General features: G+C 40.8%; 1 protein-coding gene across 1 annotated transcript in view; it reads left to right on the forward strand.

The window, feature by feature from the left end:
* The window catches only part of kalrna (kalirin RhoGEF kinase a), a 91,290-nt gene that overhangs the window by 20,068 nt on the left and 46,213 nt on the right, over positions 1-25,009 (forward strand). The window contains exons 2-13 of the mRNA XM_079563125.1: positions 10,315-10,389; positions 13,771-13,885; positions 15,230-15,422; positions 15,653-15,826; positions 15,937-16,020; positions 16,731-16,862; positions 18,324-18,446; positions 20,911-21,033; positions 21,174-21,365; positions 21,910-22,041; positions 22,873-22,971; positions 24,129-24,260. Of these exons, the coding sequence (XP_079419251.1) occupies positions 10,315-10,389; positions 13,771-13,885; positions 15,230-15,422; positions 15,653-15,826; positions 15,937-16,020; positions 16,731-16,862; positions 18,324-18,446; positions 20,911-21,033; positions 21,174-21,365; positions 21,910-22,041; positions 22,873-22,971; positions 24,129-24,260 (1,574 nt within the window). The remainder of the gene's footprint in view (positions 1-10,314; positions 10,390-13,770; positions 13,886-15,229; positions 15,423-15,652; positions 15,827-15,936; positions 16,021-16,730; positions 16,863-18,323; positions 18,447-20,910; positions 21,034-21,173; positions 21,366-21,909; positions 22,042-22,872; positions 22,972-24,128; positions 24,261-25,009) is intronic.

Raw genomic sequence — 25,009 nt, forward strand, 5'->3', positions numbered from 1 at the left:
TTTTGAGGTTAGGTTGCTTTTGTGCAGAAGATGTCTTCCCTTGGAGAAAATGTGCGAATCTGCCCTGTCTGACAGTGTGTCTTCAGCTCGACGCCCGGCCAGCACTTAACCATTACAAGCTCCACTTTAGAGCGAGAGGAAGAGCGGTGTGGTTTGTGATGGATGTGGTTTCGCTCTGCAGGGGAAACCAAAGCAGAGGCCATTAAACGCATTCAAATCAGAACCATGCTTGGCCCTGAAGCGTTCAAGAATATGCAGCTGATATGCTAAATAATGAGACTGAATGAACTATTTATATTCAACGCGAATCTAGTAGGCTGAGACAAAACATGGCCATCGTAGCTCTGTATTAGCATGCTCTCTGATTGCAGCAGCACTGTTAGCCGGACCTATTGCGCTGTTGACTATCTGAACTGGAATACTGATCAGATATCATACTGAGCGCAGCTGAAAGATCAACGTTTGTTTCAGTTTGATCTAGTGGTTCCCAGATGTTTGAGTGAAGACACATATCCTGCTTAATAGTTTCACGATGGTACTTAATCACAGTCGTATGCGGCTACGCAGGTTCAGCCAAGACACTGTCACATGGTGGGTTTCTGTAGTATATGAATTTGGAAATGAAATGTGAAATAGGAATTTGTTTTGACACAGCGTGTGCTCTTGATGCAACGTGATATCTCTGCAACACGCACACAAAACAGCATTTTCGCCTCATATGCGTGATTTTATCAAACAAAAGGGTAATGTATTCAACAGATAAAAAATGTTGTTCTTCAAGGGATATTTCAGGATTTTTGACAGAGGGGCCTCATTTCCTAGTTATTGAGAGTGTTGTTGATTTGTGGAGATTCTTATTTTTATTTGCATGCAGTCCTCATATTTGAAGAGTTGAGTGGTGCTAGGCTAGTGCTAGGCTAGCGCATGTCTATGGTAACTAGTAGCCTGCATTAAAAACCTCTTCAAAATCATTGTGTATCCTCCAAACGTTGCCACATCTGATTTGTAGAAAGCTCCTTTGTGAATTCCACATGTAGTAATGCCGCCCGCAGGGAAACAATCCAGTAACCTAACAGATCACTCCGCCGCTGCGTAGCTTACAACCAGGAAGCTGATGCTGCTCAAATATAACGTTATTTGAAATGCAAAATGGTTAATTTTAAAAGATTATTCAGTCAACACAGACATTTATATCGGTAGTCTGGTGTTACAAGAGATTTGCCTCAGGTGCACAGTGCTTATATCAGACTATTTTTAATGCAGGCTACTAGTTACCATAGACATGCATTAACCAAGCACTAGCCTAGCACCTCAAATATAAGGACCGCACGACTTAAAAAAAAAATTCCTAGTTATCAGGAAATGAGGCCCTATATGTCAAAAATCCTGAAATATCCCTTTAATTCTTAATAGCTTTGACTACAGTAAGCTATAGTCCTCGCATCTACTTCAATACTTTTACATTATATGAATTTATATATCTAATTGAAGTAGATAGTAAAGAAAAAGTATAGATTAGGATAACACGAAATTAAATGTACAAATCTGGGACATACATACGCTAGGTAGGTCAATTTTGTTTCCAATTGTAATGCCTGGTTTCTTCTGACTATGACTTGCCCCCAGGATGTCCCTGTCCTCATGTTCTCCGAGTCCCATTCGAGTCACAGCAGCTGCAGCCAGCACATCACCTGTTGCTTTTCATGAGGAAACACAATGCAAGTCTGACCTACTTGGCAGTTTGGCTTTTGCATAGAGCGGTTGAGCATTATGCAAAAAAAATGATAACAAGATAAAGGGGAAAGTCCAAGCCACACCAAAAGGAATGTCAACTCTTTTGTGACCATTACACATTTGAATAATGGATCAGAATGTATTTACCAGGGCTGCACAACATATCACAGCAACACAATATCCCTCCACATCACAAGAGCGCATAATAAATTCAAATTCCTAATGTCTTCCCTCTGGCTTTTTGTCAATACCAATTAGAAATGTGCAAAACTGCATTTTAAAAGTTTAATTTAGTTGCATTTCTTGTTTTGGTCCTGAGTAAGTCTCATTTTGATATATAAACATATATTACCCATTTGCTAAGTATAAATGATTGCGTCCCATTCATAAGTTTGTCCTTACTCATCTAGACTCAGGCACCAGACACTGTCCTCAAACTCCTTTTACTGGCTGTGTCCAACTCTTAATGACTTTATGGTTTTGGCTCTAGGCATCTCCAGCTTCACTTAAGCCCTGATTTATACAGCTGTAATAACCAGCGCTATACTCTGCTGACGTCTGCTGGCTGTCTCCACATCAACAGTGTCACCTTCACAATCGCGTCCAGCATCTCTTGGACTGAAGTGAAGATTGAGGCATCACATCCAGGCTTATCTTGGCCTAACACATTTTGGCGGTGGCAGTGTACTCCAGGGCGTCGTGTGCAGCACTTCACATGTTCAGCTTGTGAGAAGGCAGTGTTAATGGATGGCATTTTGACCTTTTGCATCTCAGGGTCCTTCTCCTCATGTCCACTCCACTGCTGGCCTCGGTCTGCCACTTTGTCATAAGAATAGACAGCCGGAAAGTCAATTTCTCGCACTCTTGTAAATGCACCATATACACCAGCTAAACCTTCAGCAGTGACATCATTCAGTGCGGCCTTGTCATTGCTTAAGAACAACAGCACCCGAAAGCAGTGTCTGGGAAAGGTGGTTTTCAAATCAAAGCTTTGAGGTTTCTAACTTGCAATTAGAATGGTTCCTAAAGTAGCCTACCGTATAATAGCTTCTTGCCAAAATGGTTGCTACAGACTGCTATTTATATGCTGTTACTATGTGGCTATTAAGTGGTATTAGTTGTTTTATGTTTGACAATGTAAGTACCACTGAGCAAGGGCTGCATTACCCTTCTTATTCCTCACAGTATCTTGGTTGATTGACTGTATTGTATACTCATTCAGTTTCTATTTTCTGACAGATTCATGCGTGTCAGAGGAAGAACTATTTCAGAACCTGTTGTCAAGCAAATTCCCCACTCTTGTGCAGTATTGTAAAAACACATGGTTTGATTTTATTATAGGTGCTGAAAGAACAATGAATTTTAAGTTGCTACTATTGTTTGACAAAGGCTTGGTCTTAACTCCCTTGGTGAAAAAAATGTACCCATAAATTTCCTGATGTATTTTGAACACAAAATGCTGTGATATGTCTGCTTGCTCAATTAGCTAGAAATGGTGTCGAATGCCTGAACCAATTATAATAGTAACTGTGTGAGGTGATAGTCTTTGTTCGAGGCACTGAGACATATAGCGGAGTTCCAGTCACTGGTTCACATGGGTTGTCTGAAGCGTGCTAATTTGAATCTATTTACTCCCCTCCGTTCCTGCATGTAAATGAAGCCAGAAAAGAACGGTTTTCGTGCAGTTACTCATTCATGGTTATTAGGAGTTCATTGTCTTGTTGTTTTTGTGCTAAGAAGCTGCTGCTGCAGTATAACACGCCGCTTTCCTTGGTTGCCTGGATACTCCAATTTTAGACCGTTTCTTTGTGATAGTAACACAGTTATTTCTGTTTTCTTTGTGTTTCCTCTTCATTTACTTTGAGTTATTTGATTAAGCAATTTTCCCACAATCAAACACCCAATAGAAATGTCAGTCATGGTAACTGGGAAATTTAGTCAAGAAAATGCAAAAAAGGAGACGTTTCATAGTTGTTTTGCAGAATTCTTTATGATAGCAGAAAGTTGCGTGCCATGAATATCATTTTTATTTGCATGTTAACAAGACTATTATTCAGATCAGTGGTTCACAAAGTGGGGGTCGCGGGATACTGAAGTGAGGGAGGGTCGCAACATTTCTGACATTGAATTTGCCATATTTTTGATTGAAAGCAGAATATTTAGTGAGTGAAAGTTAGCCAAATATCAAAATACAATATCCAAACTAATGTCATCAACCCCTGACCCCCCGCCTTGACCGACCCCATTTCTTCCTGTAGGCCAGAGTAATGCCTCATTTGAAAGCTAAGACCTACAAAACTAATCGTGACCCTTTTGTTGCGTTATCGCCATGCGTTTGTCACATTTTTTAAGCATTTCTGTCATGTTTTCATTTCTTGTTTGTCTGTTTTTGTTATGTTTTTGTTGTTCATTCATCTCTCTTTTTCCCTTGCTTTTTGATGCTTTTTATTGTGTTTTCATCACGTTTTCATCACTCTTTTCAAAGAGATTAAATCAGGTTAAAGCAGATTTTAAATGTTTATAAATGCTAATTACATTCAACAGAAGGGGGTCCTGAGTGATTTTGGGGTTCACAGCTTGGGACCTCCTGATTTAGATTAATGTAAATAGTATGCTGGTTTTGATTGACACAAAGGGTTTTTATTTTATTTTTTATAATATGTGCTGACATATGTGTCCCAGTAGAATTTAAACTTCAAACCAAAATCTTAAGTGTTGGGACCTCTCCTCTGAATCATGGTGATTAGCACATGATACATGGCAAAGTGTTGTATAGGTTGAAACTCATATTTAGACCTGGGTTGCAAAATGTTTCATTGATTCTGGTGCATCTGTTCTTGTTTTCTTGTGCTGTCTCATAATTACTGGTAGGATTTCAAATGAACGGTGCCACACGGTTCACTGAGCACAAAAAGAAAGAATAACTTCATTCATCGCTGCCTGGATGGTTTGCAGATGTTTGGTTTGGTTTCTAGACTGCTCCCCACACTTAGAAGACCCCTTTAATGTGGCAGAAATCACAAAGATGGTCAAAGTGCCTTTACTTTAGCTCCAATGTGTATTTGTACATCTTGTGAAGTCAATTTATTAGCCCCAAGTTGTTTGGTCTCGTGCGTTTAACAGTCGCATGCTGCTATAATCATTTCTGTATTGCTACTGTACAAACAGCCTCTGTGATGGAGAAAACACATGCGGGACATCAAAGTTGTGCACTGTAGGAGCTGAGGTAGTGATAAGCGGAGCTGTATGTGAAAAGCGCACATTTATAATACATGAGAAGCGGAGCTGGAATATGTTTCAGGATGTTTGAATGTAACTCGATATTTGGCGAGATCTTTTGTTTTTTTTGCATAATGTTTTTTGCTGAGGTGGCTGCATAAGAAGAGCAATCGTTGTAGCACCAATATCAAATGGAGCAAGCATCAGGGCCTGGTAACGATCATGGTAGAAGACAAATCACATTATGTTTCATATATTTGATATGCTTCTCTTTTTGAATACATCAAAGAGTCATTTGTGTGTGTGTACATTATTTATTGCCTTTAAAAAACAACATTGCTCTGAAAGCCTATATGTTTTGGAGAGGACTTTACCTGTCAGGGTTGTTTGATAGTCATGGCGACGTGTAAACAGGCAGCAACCTCCCTCTCTCTCGGTACAGCTGCATTTTTTGCATTTTTCTGCTAACTGCATTCATGGTTTCTGTGTTCCACATTGTTTTGCTGGATACCTTTGTACATCTTTGCCGTGTTTTTGTGGGGATCGGAGGATTTTTTTTACTGCAAAGAGTCCATAATGGTCCTGAAGAAAGCAGCTTTTTAAAAGTAAACAGCTAGCTTATCAGCGAAACCCATTTGAGACATACAAATTTCTTCTTCTGAGACACTGAATAGGCACCAAGAGCCTCCATGCCTGCAGCACAGTGGAGGCGTCACAAGAGGCGCTACAAGAAACAAGGAAGGGACAAACTTGGAGGTATCCGGCTCTTCCCAGAAGATGGTGAAAGATTGTTGTGGAGCGGAGGGAGCTGCACAGGAGGAAGAGGAAGGAGGAGATGGAGCTAACCAGTGCAGGACACCACACTCTGAAACAGGGACACACCCAGGAGGTGATGGAGAATTATAGAGTTAATTGGGCCTTAACACATGGCTTGCAAACTTTATCATATTGTACTATCGAATGGGGAACATTTGGGCGCCGACCTTCTACATGACTTGTGGCCTAGTCAACGTGGCACATTGTCTGCGAGGTAGACTGTTAGTGCCTACGTGTAACCGAGGCTATGTAACTCTCTTCATGTGGAAGTATCGCCAGACTCTGAATGATCAATGCCCCGAACACTGTATTGACTGTTCAAATGTCTCCAGGCCTGTAATACGGTAATAAACTTCTTCCATGTAAGACATCCAGACTGTGTCCCGTCTCTCCATCCACATCTCCTCCGGACTCCTTTAGTATTTCCCTAACAGGAGGCACTGCACCCTTTCAGAGGATCAGAGGAAACTGAAGGCAGCCAGCCAGTTTTCCTCTGGGTGCAGTTTTTCCGTCCTCCAAAAACATGTTGGCCAGGTTGACCCACAGTGGTGGTGCGGATCAGTCACAGCGGCGCAGGACAAACACCTGAACACTATTTCGTTGTAGGACAAATAAAGCACTTAATTACAACACTGCTATAAATGGAATAAAGTGGATACAAAACAATAAAAATGGACTTGACAAATTTCACCAATCAAAGCAGTATTTTATGCTGTGACTGAACTCGGGAGGTTCTTAGTTTTCAAATGAGGGATCCATATATAGTGAAACCTTTGCTTGTGCTTAAAATTACGTTAAGTCATTTCAAACCACTTAGAGGCTAGAGCACATCCCACAAGCTGACATGGGACTAATGGTTTGAAGAGGAGCCAATACTGTTCTTGCGATGAATTTACAATGTAAACCTTGGCATCTTTTTTAAAAGGTGTAGGTGCTATTCTTCCAAGTGATGGACTGTCCAAAAGTCTATCAAAATACTCTCCCTCTGAGATAGCGCTGACTAAGTAGTACAGCAGACTTGAGCCCTTGAGGTTGACACGAGAGCTACTCGCTTCCACTTTGACTGTAATCTGTTTTGTCAGTTAAGGCACTTTGCGTTGCACCTATGCTGTGTTAATAATGATTTACAGGCTCCAAAATGACCATGAAGGCGTGCTAACCACCCGTGTAAATGAAATCTAATAAAGTTTGGTTTTATAGTATTCAAAATAAGTGCCTTGGCTCTCAAAACCCTCCCTAAATATTAAACCACGTAGCGTGCGACATCAACTTCTGCATTGCTGACAAACTGACTATTGGGTGATTGACAGTTTCCTATGTTGACTGGGATTGAAACACACTTTTCAGCCTGCGTTAATGGACAAATGTCTCCCAGAGCCATCCAAGCACTTTCTGACACTTCCTCTTTCATAGCTGTAGACAAAAGATGATGACTTTGGCAGCAGCGAGCCTCCCTTCAATTTTTACAACCCCCACAACACCGAATCAGTTATTTTCTATGCAAAGCTACACAACTCCGGACAGACACTTAATCTCCCAAACTATTTTTTTGAAAGGACTTCTCTCCTTCTTGAGTATGTTAAACATCTTGCACTGAACAATACTCTCATTTAGAAAAGATAGACATCGGCCTTGGGTGTTGATTTCTATTCAGATTAAACTGCTGAAATGAAGGAGCATCTGCAGGGGAAATGTTGAGGTCTATTGTAATCTCTTTATGCAGTCGGCCTGTGGGAGGTACAGTCAGGTTAATACAAGGTCACTGTATTTTGATAAATCCTTGGACAGATCGGCTCCGGTGAATAAAATACTGAATACAAAATCTTCCCATTATGATATGAAAATTGTTAAATTGTTCATGATTTGTTCATAAGTTATTAATGAACGAGTTGAATTGGCGACTCTAAAGGCCAGATCTTGTGCCAGACACAAGGACAGTGCAAGCTTCAAGTGCATCCTCCATGTGGCGCAGCTGTTGCGCTATGTTCCTGCGTCACTTGCGAGAGGGCGTCGCTTATAAAGAGAGCAGAGGTCGACTGAGGCGTGGTTTATTACAAGCAGCACTGAGAGGGGTGCTCTGATGGAAGCCTCACATTCTTTCCTTGTTTACATCGCGCTGCCTTGTGCATTATAGGCTCTCACAGGTCAAACTAAAAACTTTATTAACCCCATCGTGAGCTAAACAATGTTCGTGTCCTGAGAGAAAGAGATGTAGCCTGTAGTAGTCCGTACTCCGTAGTGGCGTGGGTCGGCACTCGCTCGGCCGTAATTGCGTTAACTCGACCAAAATAAAAGCACATGTTCACCCCCATCTCCCCCACTCCCCCACAACCCGTTGCCTTCTCCCTTTCCCAGCCACGGAGTCTGGTTGGAGGTAAAGCCTGTTGCACATAACATCGCCACTGGCCATGAGTGTTTCTTCCCCCCCACGTACTTCCCACTTAAAAGTGCTAAGTTTGGAGTGGCATAATCTGAAAGTGCGCTCCTACTAAGTGCAAAATGTTACACTATAGTCTGCGTTTACAAACACAAGATCGGGCCTAATGTCCAATTGTAAAACATTTCTCTATAACAGAGGTAGGCAAGTTTGCTTGGTGAAGGGCCGTTTTTCTTCATTATCAAAAGACTAAGGGCCAAACCCCCCAATTGTAGCCCGAAGTAAAGCACTACTTTCAACAAAGGCCAGTGTTGTACGTCATACATGGCTTCATTTGGTGTTTTGCTAAGACATTTTAAAGGAATTGACAGTATTTTTCACATCTTTGAGTCCTTTAGCAAGCATTTGATCTCTGATTTCTAAAATGTTATCTCTCAATATCATCTTGAGGGCCAGAGGTTTGATGATGGTGGGCCAGATTTGGCCCACGGGCCTGACGTTTCCTACCACTGCTCTATAATATCAAAATAATGTACTGGTTTTACACTTTTCTGGACACCCAAAGACACTTTACACTACATTAGTCATCCACTCTGCACTCTGTGATGGTAGCCACAACTGCCCAGGGGTTGACGGGAGCGATTTGGGCCATCAGTCCCTCAGACCATGCCCAAGTGTCATGCCAAGGACACAAGGACAGCCTGCATCTGCGAGAGCCAGGATTCGTTCTTCCATCTCTAGCTTAAGTTCCCTGTAATGCTCTTTAGCTCCATTCCTTGAATAATTTTAACACAAAGCCAAGCACACGTAACATTGGAAAGTAAAGAAATGTAAAATTACCTAATGGTGGTTGGAAGCTGGAGTACTGAAGTTGTTACCACAGGGTGCATCTATTTGAGCCTGGCTTTTTTCATAGCGCACCTTTCATCAAAATGTTATAGGTGTAAAAGCAAAAATGTATCAGATTTTCATTTCAGATTCAGACATCCTTCTCAATCTGGCTCATCAGGACGCATGACAAAGCTTGACATTTTTCATTCTCTCCTATTGTTGAGAAATGAATGTCCTAGAAATACACTCTGTATTTGTGTTTTTTTTTTATGGTTTACAGAGAGGGAAACAGTTCAACCAAAATATAGTATACTGTAGCAATCTCCGAAAGTCCAAATTAAATCTGGACACAATCTGCAATCACCAATATTTGGCAGTCTGCGTTCTCTGCCCAACAGTTGAGTCACTACTGTCTGGGAGTCTGTTGCGCTGTGCCAATAAGACTGAAAAAAGTTCCAGCAAATGTGCACTGTATCAACCTGTCAGCTTGGAACAGGTCATTAAGAATGGGTCAAATGAGGAGGAAAGATTTGCCTACGGTGACAACAAAGTACCCGTCTGCATATATTTATTTTTTCATTACTTGGAATAGTGTCATTTCTTTTCTTACTTTTAAAGATTTGTTTTGTCTGGTAGGTTGTATTGCAAGTCAGGACTCAAACTCAAAGCGAGCTGCATGTGTGCTGCAACCTCAACCCCAAAGCCATTTAGCAGAACACTTTCTTTTCACCAAGATTGATCCAATAACTGTGTACAAAATGTCAGCAGTCTGCAAGAGCTGGGTATATATTCTTAAGGGTCAGTAGTCACATGAATATGAAACAGTTCGCAGCATACACACTGTTTATGCACACGCTCCGCATTTTTGTTGACATAGCATTTCGACAGCGGGGTGTTTTTGGACCGTGTCTTGTATCGTCGAGGCACAGGCAGCGGGAGATGGGCATTTGGGCTTTTGGAACAAAGGCAGAGAGTGCATTCATGAATATTAGAGAGAGAGCGGGTTTTGTAACATGACAGACGGGAAACGCCAGATGAACTGCAGGAGCAAGGAAACTTTCTATACTAGGATTGAAGGATTAATAGTGAGCTTTTTAATTGTGATTATTTCTTCATGTGTTTCATCTTACAGTGCCTATTTTAAACACAGGCACACAAAAAAGCAAGGGCTGATGTTAATTTAGTGAATTTTAGACATGAACTGAAATAAGGAAATCAAAATATTCCTGAAACCGAGACTTATGTGCGACTGAGCACTTTCTGCAGGAATGTTGATCTGATAATGGGATTTATGGCATAATCTTAAAGCTCCTCTATTTCCCCCTTGTCTTTCCCAGGTTCTCTCAGGACGGAAGGCATAAAGGCGTCCGATGTTCTGCCCGTCCTCAAGGAGAAAGTGGCCTTTGTTTCAGGTGAGTGTGTTTTCAAGTCATGGGGTTGTCCCGCTGAAGATAATGAGGTCAGGAGGACAGTTCCCGTTCACAGAGAACCACGTCTAAATTACAGTGGGCCAGAGACTGTATCCTCTGTACGCACGCACACACTGACCTAAAATAGAGTGAGGGACCATTGTCTGAAACCAAACATATTCATTTGGGAGTCTATATATAGCAGTATCTATACTTTCAAAGCAGCTTGTGGGTAGGTTATTGTAAGGAGAAAAAGTAGGTTTGTCCTTTACAGTGACTTGTCTTGAGAGAGCACTTAAAAAAAATCTAGATTTCAAGTTCAAAAAGTCCAAAACAATTAAATCAAGGTTAAGGATAGTCAATCAAGTCATCAGCATTCATTTCCAATACATTCAGTTCAAAAAGAGCGCATGTGTTCCATCATCACTAACTGCTAAACTGAAGGCTGCAGACACTCAAGACCTGCAAAGTTACATCCTCCGAGAAGAACACATCAAATCTGCATGGCTCTTTGTAATGGCTTCTCCTGCAGATGACCAGGCTGCAGTGAATGATGGTCCAATGCGCTGCACATAATTGTAAGAGACGCAGACAAATGTGCAAGATCCAATCTTGGTCATAATCCGGCCTCAAAAGCTTTGTCTCCAAAAAAAATACAAGCATAACGTTGTCAAGAAACAGCCCAAACATGAGCCTCAAATCAAATGTGTTTTAGCTGCCGTTTTAATGAGCACATGAACTACATGGGGGGCGACGGGGGCTCAGAATAGAGCGGGTTATCTTGTGACCGGAGGCTTGGGCAAGACACTTCACCAACCTTGCCTCCATTGTCTCTGTGTCTGACACTGGAGTGTGGATGGCTGAGTGGTTCCTTGAAAAGTGTTATATAAATGTGAGCATTTTACATTTTACATTTGACAGTGCTCTGCATTTTTTTTTTTTACCAGCGTCTCTTGTGGACAGTAGCGTAGCATCTTGTATTTACATTTTCATCAGGCTTGACTGCAGAAGAGATCATTGTTGAAGGGTTGAACAGGCCACCCAGAGGAGCAGGACCCCTTTTGAGTCACAAAACAGGTCTGGAATCTCCTCACAGCCTCTTCGCACTGTCGACAGGGCTGATGTGAACTTACTCTGCACGGGTAGACACTTCATAAGACACTGTGCCAAAACAAGCCTTTAAAGTAGATTCAGCTCCACTGGATTTCCTGTAATGCTAACCAGGCGCGTGATAAGAACGTGAATTTGGCTGTGGGACAGGTACATACATGAGTTCTGAAAGGTTAAGGGCTAAAGGGGACTACAGACTACATGAAGTGGCTAATGTTGCAATTGACGTCCAAAGTAAATGTATTTGAAATTTGTTTTTGATTTAGATGTTTTTAGTTGGTTTTCCACTGTTTTGATATAGTACAAGATATGTTAACTTACAGAATATAATGTCCCATTTACGTCACATGTTCTGAACAGCAGTTCCCAGTGGGAGCCTTAGCGAGACTTTCTGATGGTGTGATTATTAGTTGCAATTGACAGCGAAAGATTAGAATAGAATAGAAAGATTTCATGCAGAGTAAATGTTCTTTGTCCAAAATGTCCAAAGGGTGCAGTGGCAAAGTGTTAAGAGCTTCTGCCAAATGAATGTGAGAGAATGATTGTTAATCTCTGTGTCGAGCCCACAAATCACTGGCATTGTCTGAAGTACGTCGCCTAAGGCTAGCAGCTGGATCAACACCAGCCACCTTATCTGAAAGAATGTATCCACCTCTTTAGCCTTTTCTGGTCGTCTAATATAATTACTGTGAGCACAAACATTTCAATTTAGCAATAAATGAAAAAAATATATATACTGGTGTGTGTATATATACAGTGTTTATGTGATGTAAATTGATACTCAACTAATTTGAGAACCAATCTTTCAGTATTATTTTACATATTACGACAACATTTTCTTCTTGATTATGCATTTGTTTGTTCTAACTCCCCAAGAAGACATTGCGAGTGCTGCACTGGACAGACCGGGCCAGATTTAGAGAAATAATGCGAGTGAGCGCTGAAGCCAACAGTCTGTCATCGAGATCCCTCCTCCAGATTACTGCAGTGCGCTCCCTCCCCAATCACACTCGCTTTTATAAACACAGTGGTTTGTGTTCCTTGCATTAATCTAACCAAAACATCTCCACACACATCGTCTGTCACACAGAGAGGAAGAGAGAGTTTTGGCCACAGTGTTTATGGGCTGATGGGAGGAGGTGCAGATACAGATCGACTCGATACCAAAGACATTTGTGTAAAATATGGCGAGCATTATCTGTAGTCTGTGCTACTGATAACACAGCCACAAGTAAAGACTTTGTTGCTTTATAGTAGTCTTCTACCATTGTTTTGTCCACAGTTAACAAGCAGTAATGTTTTGGAACCATAAGTCTGCCTATCAAGTTGGTTTCCTACGTAGAATATAATCACAGTCCGTTTATGTTGTGTTGCATACTAGAATAACAGTGGACATTTGGCCCACAGCAAGTGCCAGGATCCTTCCTCCGTAGTCCACCTCGGTGACTTCCTTGAGTGAGCTCCTCAGAAGCAGAGCGGAATGTCCTGATATCACCACATCTGAGGCATTTGGAACAGCCTCTGGAGTGAGCGGCTGCATCATGTCACATGCTCTAATCATATGATCAAATATGATCTATACTTACAAAAACAACAGTTTTGTGAGTAAAAATTGGCCAGACAGCAGTTTATAAACGTGTCTTTCAGTTTGAATATTTTGGCTTGTATAAAAAAACAACATGAAAGAATATCAAGGAATTAAATTCAACCATTAAATGTGTTTGGCAGTTTTAGTTTGCTATTTCAATGTAGACTTACATGAACAACCTAGATTCTTAGTCAATGAATGCATTTGTATTAGGCCTTACATTCAAATTAACTTAACTTTTAATAAACCTTGTTTTTACAAAATGCTCCTTTTACTTGCTGTAATGCTTCTGCTGTTAATTATATATTTTAATTATTTTTTGCATTAATGTAGAACAAAGCTGAAAAATCGTCTATTATATAGTGAGTACGAACATATTTATCATATTTAGGTGTGGTTTCATTGCCAAATCAAGTTTGCGTTACAAAAACAAAAGAGAAAATAACAAAGTTGCAGTGCACTATGGTGTAACAGGTGCATTCTTGGTAAGCGAGCCAAACGGAGGAGTTGAGCTGTGAAAGGTGCAAAGGGTCTGGGTGAATTGGAACAGCACTTGGCGGAGCTTTGGTGACGTGGTTCTGATGTGGTTCAGACTTGCAATCGGGAAAAATCCACTGTTTGTCAACCAAAAAGGATAGGTATGGGGCCTTTAGTTTTATTGTATTGAACAAATAATTTGTCTGCAGGTGGTCGAGATAAAAGAGGGGGACCAATACTGACATTTCCTGCCAGAAGTAACCATGACCGAATAAAACAGGAGGACCTGAGGAGACTGGTGACCTACCTGTCTACTGTTCCCAGGTACAAATCCTTCACACAAACACCTCAGTTTTACCTCAACTCGCACACACACTACACCCACCACTGTATTTAACCGTCTATAAAATTGGGCTGCCCAGACCACTTTGTGAATGACACTAGTCGAAACATCAAAAGAACACTGAAGTGGAAGGCGAAGTGCATGTGGAGTGCTTCAGGGCTGTCCACATTTGGAAATCAAACACCCTTTTCTCTTCCGTCTCTGCAGCACAGGGGGGAGCAGCGTTTCATTAGCATCAGCATGAAAGGTGCAGTGTGTGCAGCGGACAGCAGCAAGTCTGTCCATGTCAGTGTTAAAACACATCTATCTGCCCCTGGGTCACGCTGTGGAGACAGACCTGCACACTGTAGGGCTTCAACAAAACATTCAACATATTGCAAGATTACAAGCTGAGTTTCAAGTATACCTCAAAAAGAACGCGACAGTTCAGTCCAGGGATGTACATCCAAGCATGGAGGGACAGTGGATGATAACAGATTTTCTTACCTGAGCAGAAGCCAGAGTGATTAAGGAGACTTCCCAAAATCAGGCCCATTAGCCCGGTCTCCATCAGTCCTGCTCCGGTGCCTTCTACTAATCGAACTGCTGTTACCATGGAGACGTTTGCTCTTCCCGACGGCAGGTTTTAATGAATGTGCCGATGTACAATTTATATTAATAGAATCTGGGAGGGTGCAGGTAATTACAGAGCGTTTTTGTGCTCTCCAATCAACTGCAGCTGGATGTACGGCCCCCTGAAAAGCTTAATGCGTTCTATAGCTGTTACACAGGCTTACATTGCAGCCATTTTGAATTTTTGGTTAACTTTTTCTTTGTAACAATCTATTGTATCTTTCCAAAGTGGCATATCAAGAAAAGCCTTTTATATGTCTTCAATTCAAATGCTTGTGTTAGATAGCTTCGATATAGTAAAAAAAAAAAAAAAAGCACTTTCTATTTTGAAGAGTTTTGTTGCCTAATATGGGCTATTCTAACCTATGACCCTAAAGATACCTCTCCAAGATTGGAAGATTCCCATGATTGACCCAATGTGAATTTCTACAGTAATATAGGGTTTTGTCAGCCTCCTAGTATAATCGTCTGAGCCATAATTTAAGGTTTTCGGACAAAACAAAACAAAACTCCTTTGGGGCCCATGGAGATGATCTAAAGAGCCAATGATACCTAAGATGCTTCAGTGTTTGGAGAGTTGAATAAAACCAAAATCTGAAGTTGGCTGAAAAACACAATTATGCTTAGAGGCTATTTTTCAAGTTAATAACGGTCTTACCAATCTGACCGTAATAGGGCCAGTCTTACATTGTCCTTATCGTTGTGTGTTGCAGTGAGGATGTGTGCAAGCGTGGTTTCACCGTCATCATCGACATGCGCGGCTCCAAGTGGGAACTGATCAAGCCTCTGCTGAAGACCCTGCAGGAGTTCTTTCCTGTGGAGATCTGCGTGGCACTCATCATCAAACCAGACAACTTCTGGCAGAAACAGAAGACCAACTTTGGCAGCGCTAAGTTCTCTTTTGAGGTTTGTGGCTTTTTCATAATGGTTTGTATTAGACCTAGAGTCAGCTGGAGTAATGATTTTTAATATCACCAGGAGTTCTTTATGAAAATAAGTTTTAGCTCTTGTCGAAGCAGTACTATATATCTTTTGCTCTGTTTTAAATAAAATATTTTAGAGAATAGATATTTATTGGGGATATGGTCATAGTCATATTGTTATTGCTATGATTTTATGTTATTCTCATCAACCAGACCAGTATGGTGTCCGTGGAGGGATTGGCCAAACTGGTGGACCCCTCTCAGCTGACGGACGACTTTGAAGGCTCTCTGGACTATAACCATGACGAGTGGATGGACCTGAGAGTGTCTCTGGAGGAGTTCATGTCCAACGCCGTCCATCTGCTCTCCCGCCTCGAGGATCTGCAGGTCAGAGTGGCGAGGAGGGTCTTAACTCACATCAACAACAGTAATACATTCTGTGTGGACTAATTTATTGTTGACCTCGACATCACATGCAACTTCTCTGTGTATTTCAGGAGCTTCTGTCAAAGAAAGAATTTCCTGCAGACGTGGAGGGGTCTCGGCGCCTGATAGAAGAACACACACAACTCAAAAAGAAGGTGAGATTTGATGATGAGCGAAGTCAGCACTACGTATTTTGCTCCAAACACTTTTCACACACCGATAAAAGACGATTTACAAGGTTCATACAAGTTTCAACAATATTTAGGTTTTTAGGTATAATACTTTGCAATATTGCTACTGTTATGTTTCAAGTTGCTCCAAACGACAGTTCTCAGTAAGACCATTACAATAATTGAGCAAACAACACCTTTTTCTTTTCAAGTTTGACACTCTCAGTCTCACAGTGCCATGTAACTTGCAACAGTCATTTACATATTACTTGTTAGTAATTTAAATGTGCACTGGGCAACTTTTCATGTGTAAAAAAAAGTTGATATTTGTGTGTATTTGACCTTGTAGTGTCACAGCGGCTGTATGAGTTGTCATCATGCCGCCTTTACTTTCCATCACAGTGGTCTCTACAATACTCCGGGATCATTTGTTTGGAAGGTTTTCGCTGCTGACGGGCCCTCTCACCGGAAAACCTTCAAAACAATTGATCCTGGAGCGTTGTAAAGGCCACTGTGATGGAAAGTAAAGGCGGCATCATGACCACTCATTCACACTACAAGGTCAAATACACATAAATATCAACTTTTTTTTACACATAAAAAGTTGCATAATGCACCTTTAACCAGTTGCTTAAACAGCTGCTACACGTGCACTCACAATCACAATCACAAGGTTTATTGTTTTTGTTGTCCAGGTGCTGAAGGCTCCAGTGGAGGAGCTGGACCGGGAAGGCCAGAGATTACTGCAGTGCATTCGATCCAGTGATGGGTTCTCAGGGAGAAACTGTATCTCTGGCTCCGCCGACTTCCAGAGCCTGGTTCCTAAGGTATAACCTTAGTAATAATATACATATTCATTCTCTTTAGAGGACAAAAATGAAAAGACATCCTCTAGCTTTGGCTCTAAACATAGCCCTGTCCTTAAATGAGTTACTTAAAATGACCACTTAGAGCAGTTTAATTAGTTAGTAGCTGCAGACTGGCACCCCGCTCTTTTTTTGGATGTGTTTTACGGATTTCCTGGCTGCAACTGGATAATGTTCATGGTTAACTTTATAGTCAGGTTGGACGCCTGGAAATAGGTCCACTGTGGGAACATTTTGATACGTCGGAGTCCTACACCATATAAAACAAGATTCAAAAAACAAGTCCTACACCATATAAAACAAGCTTCAAAAAACAAGTCCTACACCATATAAAACAAGATTCAAAAAACAAGTCCTACACCATATAAAACATGCTTCAATACTGTGGTCACCCCATGCAGCCTGTGACATTACACATTAGCCCACATTAAGCTATCACATGATAATCCTACATGAAGTGAGCAGTCCACTTGTTGTTCACCTTGTCCGGGCCCACAGCTCGTTAGCATCGCTCATTAGCACTAATGAGAAGCACTCCCTGCATGTTAGCTTGTCAGGGGCTCCGCGGGGTATAGCCGTCCTGAAGAAACACACTGAGCTTCTGTGCAGTGTATTTTTTTTTTTTAAAGACTATAAAGTCCATAAAGACTTATAAAGTAGCAGCCTATTTAGATGACAGAAAAATACAAATATACCTATAACTTATGAGTTTAAATATCCCCAAAATCTCAAAATAAAAGAAGGAAAGGTATATTAATTAGGTTCTGTATGTAAAGTTCTCAACTGATGCAACTTTGGGAAACACCTACCTAACAAACTACAAATTTATTTTTCAATTTATAGTGAAGAATTTTGAAGTATTATCACACCGTTCTTACCCCCACTTTAACCGAGCACATTTTTCTCCTGTTTGACTTTACCCAAATCTAAAAGCTTCTAGACTGGAGCTTACAGCCTATAGTCCATTGTACTGCCTCATTTGAAAGCTAAGCCCGATAAAACTGATCGTAACTTTTTGTCGCGTCGTTGCCTCATTTCTGTCACATTTTTTAAGTGTTTTTGTTGCTTTTCCGTCACTTTTTTATGGGTTTCCGGCACGTTTTTGTCGCTCTTGTGTTGCATTTCCTCATTTTCGTTGCTAGTTTGACGCTTTTTTCAAGAGGCTTTTTAGACTCGTGTAAAGCCAAACCGGATAAAACATGCTCGGCTCAGCTGGAGGTTAAGAGATTAATCATACTGTTTGACAATCAATCAAAAACCTTTTCGACACGTCCCAAAACACCAGTTTAACCACTAAGTACTTTAGATCTCCCAACATATGTGATAAGTTGGCCATGGCAATAACACTAAATTACATTTGGCTAAAAGTTGTAATCAATTGTAATCAATATTTTCAAAAGGAAAACTATCTTGTGTTCTCAGGTGGCCAGTCTTCTTGATAAGCTTCACTCTACGCGGCAGCACCTTCACCAAATGTGGCACGCCCGAAAACTCAAGTTAGACCAGTGCTTTCAGTTACGACTCTTTGAACAAGACGCAGAAAAGGTGAGTGTGTGTCGGGTTAACGCTGTAATCGTTTGCCACCACTGCCGACGTGAAAAGGGGTAAATGGGCATAAACACGTGTAAAAGCGGCCTGTTGAGATGGCATTATAAAGAATGATGATTCCCTGTTCAATTATTCAGATCCCCTGTAGCTCGGAGGCTTTCACCGTGAGAGAGAAGTGGAGCCTGGTGAGATCACGTTGACCGTTAAAAGCTGCAATAAATACAGAGACATTTGCAGCTCGTGTTTGTGTTCCGCAGCTGATTATTGTTTGTCTGACAGCGTGGAGCCTGAAATTATAATCATAAAGAAAGTGTAAACACATGCAGTGATCAGTCTGCATGCTGGATCTTTTTGTTTTCCACTTTTACCAAGTGTCACCAGTGCACAACATCTGCTTCTGTTTAGGCCAATCCTCTCTTTCTTTTCATCTTTAAATCTCTTGTTAGTCTTTCTCTATTGGTTTTCTAGCACCAGACTCCTACCTATTTATCCGTATTCTCCATTGCTTTTTTTGTGTGTGTCACATAATGTACCTTTATAACCTCTAACATAGTCTTCTGGCAGAACAGTATCGCAGCGGTTAGCTCCACACCTAGAAGGTCTCAGCTTTGATTCCATGCATGTCCTCCCCGTGAGGATAGGTCTCACCCACCACTAAAAACATGTAGAGTATGTTCCCCTCTGGGGCCAGAACTCCCCTGAATAAGAGATTATGAAATCTCAGTGGGACTTTCTGGTTAAATAAAGGGCACTCCAAAATGACTAATGGCATACCTTATTAGGCAGCAAGTTAGCACATTTTTTCTTTTTTTATGTTTAAGACGTAGTTTTCTTTACAATGGCCAAAGGATTTGAAGTGCACATGACACATTTGACAATTTTTTTTGTTAAAACAATTATACTTAAGATTTTGATAGCATTTGTGCCCAGCTTTCATTAGTTTGACCATTTTGGTGATGTTTATAGTTTCACTTCGTTATTGGACACTGACAGGAAGTGACATAGTTGAGGCAAACAATTTTAGACTGTTGCCGTGCCAACCATGTTAAATCAGTGGGAAATGGGTCAACCTACTATGGAACTTTTCCTCTACCTATGTCACTTCCTGTCAAATAAAAGTAGCTTTTCTTCCCAACATTTCTTAATTAAAATTCCTGCTTTAATGCAATAACTGATAATTATGACTTACAACATATGTTATCCATCTAAATGAGTCATATGTACTTTAATGCAGACCTCAGAGGCGGGAGTTTAAGCCTCTGTTCTTCAAAGCTCATATCATTCTTTAACTGTGCTGAATGAATGATAAAACAAATGGGAAAAATATAATTGTAGTTCTCTTGGGTTGCACTTGGACTTGGTCAAACTGTTGTGTGTGCAGATTAGACAGATTAAACACATAATATATTTATTTTTCTTTTCTTTTTTTTGCATGGCATTTGTGACTTACAGAAAATCGGCCAAAAAGGAAGTTCACGATGTTATGGTGTATCATAGTATCTCACTTTTCTACATGTATCGAATGTTTTCTTGGCAATAGTAATGAACCCATTGCACAAACAGAAGAACCGTTGGTGGTTAACTCTGTGGGAAAAAAAACGCCAAGAATACTTCTGCAGAATCAGTTAAGTGATTTTCTGTGGTTGTGAGTAAATGTTTGAATTCCTTTCACAATTAACATACCAGCGTCTCAAAAAACATGCCGGAAATATGGAAGCTTATCATGGTCTAAATTAAAATACCAGGGCAACTACTGTATATCAGGAAGCATGTAGCCTTTTTACATTTGTACTTTGTTACAAGTGCATAGACCAAAATGTGCAGAAAGCGAATTCTGTCGTAACATTTTGGGCCTCCACATATTTGGCATTTTATTCAAGTTAAAAATCCACATGCTCTAAATATTTATTGTAGCGTAAACTGAAAGAGAATCAGTTTTGTCCATATGAGATACTGTCACGCTGGGGAAGTGCGTGGGTGTAAAACTGATTTAACAATGTGGAAAATAGTCAAAGGCCGAGCCCAAGAAACAATTAGGTTTGACAATGTTTGACTGTACTTTCTAAAATAAATGTATGCTCTACACATCATACTCTCATTCAGCCTCTATGCGCGGCTAAATCTATGTAATATCTATTTGTCTGAGTACTGCCTGATACATAGATAGGCTATGGTGTTTGAAAATCCAGTCAGTGAGCCAAATCATTATGTACTTGAGAGGACTGATGATTTAGATTTAAAGGCAAAGGGACAGAGTATAGTTGTTTTTCATTCACGTCAATGCTTTATTAGATTGTCAGAATGAGATTGAAGAGTCCTTATTTTAACTCACCCACTCAACATGGATTTGAGTCTGAACATATCTGCTCAAGTCTTTCAAGAATTGACTGAATATTCAGATCTTGCAGCACAAGGTGGGTTATGCTGAGTCTAATGAAATTCAATCTATTTTTTCTTCTAGATGTTCGACTGGATCAGCCACAATAAGGAGGTGTTTCTTCAGAGTCACACAGAAATTGGTCGTGGTTATCAGCATGCTGTAGAACTGCAAACGCAACACAATCACTTCGCCATGAACTCCATGGTAACCAAGATCTTTGTCTCTCTGTGTCCTTACACTTATGTGCTGTATAACTGGCTCAATTGTCGTCTATGTTGATAAAGGAAAAGTGCATAATACATTATCCATTCATGTGCATTGACCATCCTTTTCTTTTCTCCAAGAATGCCTACGTAAACATCAACCGGATCATGTCCGTGGCCAGTCGTTTGGCGGAGGCGGGACATTACGCCTCGACTCAGATCAAGCAGATCTCAGGTCAGCTGGACCAGGACTGGAAAAGCTTTGCTGCTGCTCTGGATGAACGCTCCACCATCCTCGCCATGTCCTCTGTCTTTCACCAGAAAGCTGAGCAGGTCAGGGCCAATTTCTACCTTTAAAGTGAAAATGAAATGACTGCAAATTCTTCAAGGACTTCATTTTAAAGTTCAGAGTGCTATTAGCATTGAAAAATATGGCATTAATAATCAGTTTATTTTAGTGATCTTTTAAATATTTTAGTATTATGTCATTATAGACCAAATAATCTTCTGAACTCCCTCCTACCATCAGAAAGTCTTACGAAGCGGCCCATTGGGAACACAGTCTCTGCTTTAGGCACATGTTCAGAACATGTTACATAAACGGGACGATTTCGTCCGCAATTTTATTTAATTGATCAAACGGCTCCACTGCCATTTCTTGGAAGGTTGACATGGCAACAGATGGGGCTGGTTTGATTCCTGCTGAGCCCCTGACATTAGCTACACATGTACAGCTCAAGTGAACGAGAACAAGGAGCAGCTTTGATCAATAAATGTACTTTTATATATGTATCTAGTGAGTCTTGTTTTTATGAATTAACCTTCACTTGTGTGTTCCTCGTATCCTTAATCTTGTGTGTTCCTCTTACTCATTTAGTTCCTGTCCGAGGTGGACGCCTGGTGCAAAGTTTGCAGTGAAGGAGGACTGCCCTCTGTGATGCAGGAACTAGAGCTCGCCATTCACCGCCACCAGAGTCTGTACGAGCAGGTCACCCAGGCTTATACCGAGGTAAACTATGGGCACAAATTATGATCACTTTGAGCATGTCATGGAGTTAGTTTTGAACTATAGACATGAATTCATTGTTTTCACTACTATCTGTCAAATAGTTATGGCTTGTTTGGGGTTTTTGACTATTCTATTTATTTAGAGTTTAGTCAACAATGGCATGCAGAATTGGTCAATAAATGTTCATATTTTAAGTGGTACAAAAGGTTTTGCATGGCCTGTTATCAAATAATCTTGGAATATTTCACTTATTTGGAGACTTATTTAGTTTTTATTAGTTGACATGTAGTCCTTATAAATTACTTTGTATCAACAACAATAAAAATAGAACATTCTTCATTATACATTAAATGATGGGATAGTGTGATTATCAATACATGTCAAATTCTTGTGGCAAACTTTTCAATTCCTTCTTATCTGATCCATAAACACTTGTGCAGACATATGGAAATGCACCCCAGCCCCAGACGTTGTTGGTTGAGTTTGGCAAGAGATCGTCTTTTCCTGTTAACTTGACTTTTGATGTGCGCTCTGGATTTCGTACGTTGTTTTTACGCGGTGAAAATATTTTACAGCTCAGCAAGTAGCAGGTTCAACAGAAACCAGCGCACTTTGTGTAGCCTTTACTTTCCTGCCATACATTTTAGTGTTTTAAGACAATTGCATGTTTCAAAGGGTGCCTATATACCATTCAGAAAAATGTAATCAAAAACATGGAAATTATAGAAAATGTTGCAGTGATGTGGTGCATGGTTACAGGGAGGTTTGCAAACAAAGCAGCATGATTTGACTGTTTGGTGAGTTCTTATTTTAACCTGTTTATGTGTGTAGGTGAGTCAGGACGGTAAAGCCCTGTTGGACGTCCTCCAGAGGCCTCTGAGTCCTGGCAACTCCGAGTCGCTGACGGCAACTGCAAATTACTCCAAAGCGGTGAGACTTTATAAACCAATTAAAAAGTATTATGAGAATGGTGGGGACTATGTTTTATCCTGGGGAAGCTATAAAATGACTGCTGTGTCACTTTTTAATAATACTAAAACCTTTGCTTAACTATGAATTAGACAATGTTAGTTTGAGAAGCTAAAGGTGCTGAATCCCATGGTGAATGTGAAAGGAAGTTGATAGCCACAGCCACAGCTCGTTTCTAGCTCTGGCAAACCCTTCCGTACATCCCAATTAGATGCATTAGATTTAAAGGAAAAGGCCACCGTTTGTGCATACTGAGATATGTTCTTACCTGAGCTCAGACGAGTTGAGTTGCGTGACTGAGCGCACGCGTAAAGACCAGACAGCTACGCATTAACTCGTCAAAGCTCAGGTAAGAACATATCTCAGTATGGAAAAACGGTGGCCTATTTCTTTAAAGGGGCTAGATGCAAGTTAGCCATTTTATACTCACTACTGCCACCTCAGGTCATACTTGTAACTGCACCTTCTATATTAAGCGCGTGCGTGACGGCACTTCGGACCCGAATTAACACCTTTTTTAGTGACAGTGCAGGATTTTAGAGGCAGTTGTGGTGAAAAGGTCTGGGCTCATTCTACACATTAGGACATTGTTGAAACATGTAGGGGGAGGAAAATACTTAATTTTAACATTTTTAAACTCTGTATAGTCCCTTTAAGGCAACACTAACAAATCCATATAAATCCGTATAAAAGTTCTAAAATGCTTTTCTGTCCAGAAATACATTGATTTTCAAGCTTTCAATTCAGGAATAAAAAGCAATGCAGGACACATTATTTGAAACCACTGGCATACTTTAACTTGTTCACAATGTAGGTAATATAATTTTTAGCTGTCTCTAATGACTTTCCCAAATGCATGTGTAGGCTGCATAACTAATTGTAATAATGAGGCTTCACTCTTGAGCTGAATATCACTGACAAGGCATCTGCAGTTGAAATGAAAAATCCCATTTGATGTGGGTGGAATCATCTCCTTATGAAAAGAGTCTGAAGGTTATTATTACCAAAATGATTGCAACAGACCTGAATAGACCTCAATGGCACTATTTCCTCCAGTCCTGTGCCACACTTTGCATGCCTATAATGATTGTACGGACTGTGCCACTTGGATTGTGCAGGTCCACTGTATCCTGGACGTCGTTCACGAGGTCCTCCATCATCAGCGGCGCCTGGAGAACATTTGGCAGCACCGAAAAGTGCGACTGCACCAGAGACTGCAGCTGTGTGTGTTTCAGCAGGACGTCCAACAGGTACACGACTTCTATTTATAGCACCCCCGCAACAGGAACAGGTGGAGTGGCGAAAAAATAGCAAGCTCAAATCGGAAGTGTCAGGATATATTTAGAGTAGCATTATTGTGAGTGTGCGGAAGGTTAAAAAAGTCAAACACAATCACGCACAATTGGGTCAGTAGTTCTTCTTTCCCACAAGTCTAGGATTCACTCCGACCACAGAGGAGCATGTAATCTTTTATGCAAGCGTGTAATCAAGCCAGGAGACAACTATGTGAGATAAACTTTGCCCAAACACAGACAAAAATGACAGATGTTGCTTGTGTGAGTTGAAGTGGAATCAAACAGTATTTCATTCAAGCACATTCTGAAGTATTGTTTTTTCTTTTTTTTTTTGGCAGCATTACTTTATGTAAAGCAGTACTAAGTAATTCATGCCCCTAGAGGCCATAATTGCCACTGCAGGTGTCGCAGCATGTTACGTTTTTTTACTCCGTCAGAGTAAATACTACGCTTACAACCCAGTTACACAATGGAGATAATTTGTTTTCATTCAAACATATCTGTAAATACTGTTAAAGTGGCACTAGCCCACAGTTAGCTTTGCCCGTTAGCCTGTTGGCTTCTTCTTCGTGATTCTACAAGTGTATATTGGGGGCCTCCGACCCGGTGCAGGAAAGCTGCAAGTGTGGACACCACCAGGGGGAGATAATAGACCCCCAATCATCCCATTAACACTTACCCCCGGAGGGACTACGAAAGGGATT

This window comes from Gobius niger (genome assembly GCF_951799975.1).
Source record: "Gobius niger genome assembly, chromosome: 9".
Classification (NCBI taxonomy): Eukaryota; Metazoa; Chordata; class Actinopteri; order Gobiiformes; family Gobiidae; genus Gobius; species Gobius niger.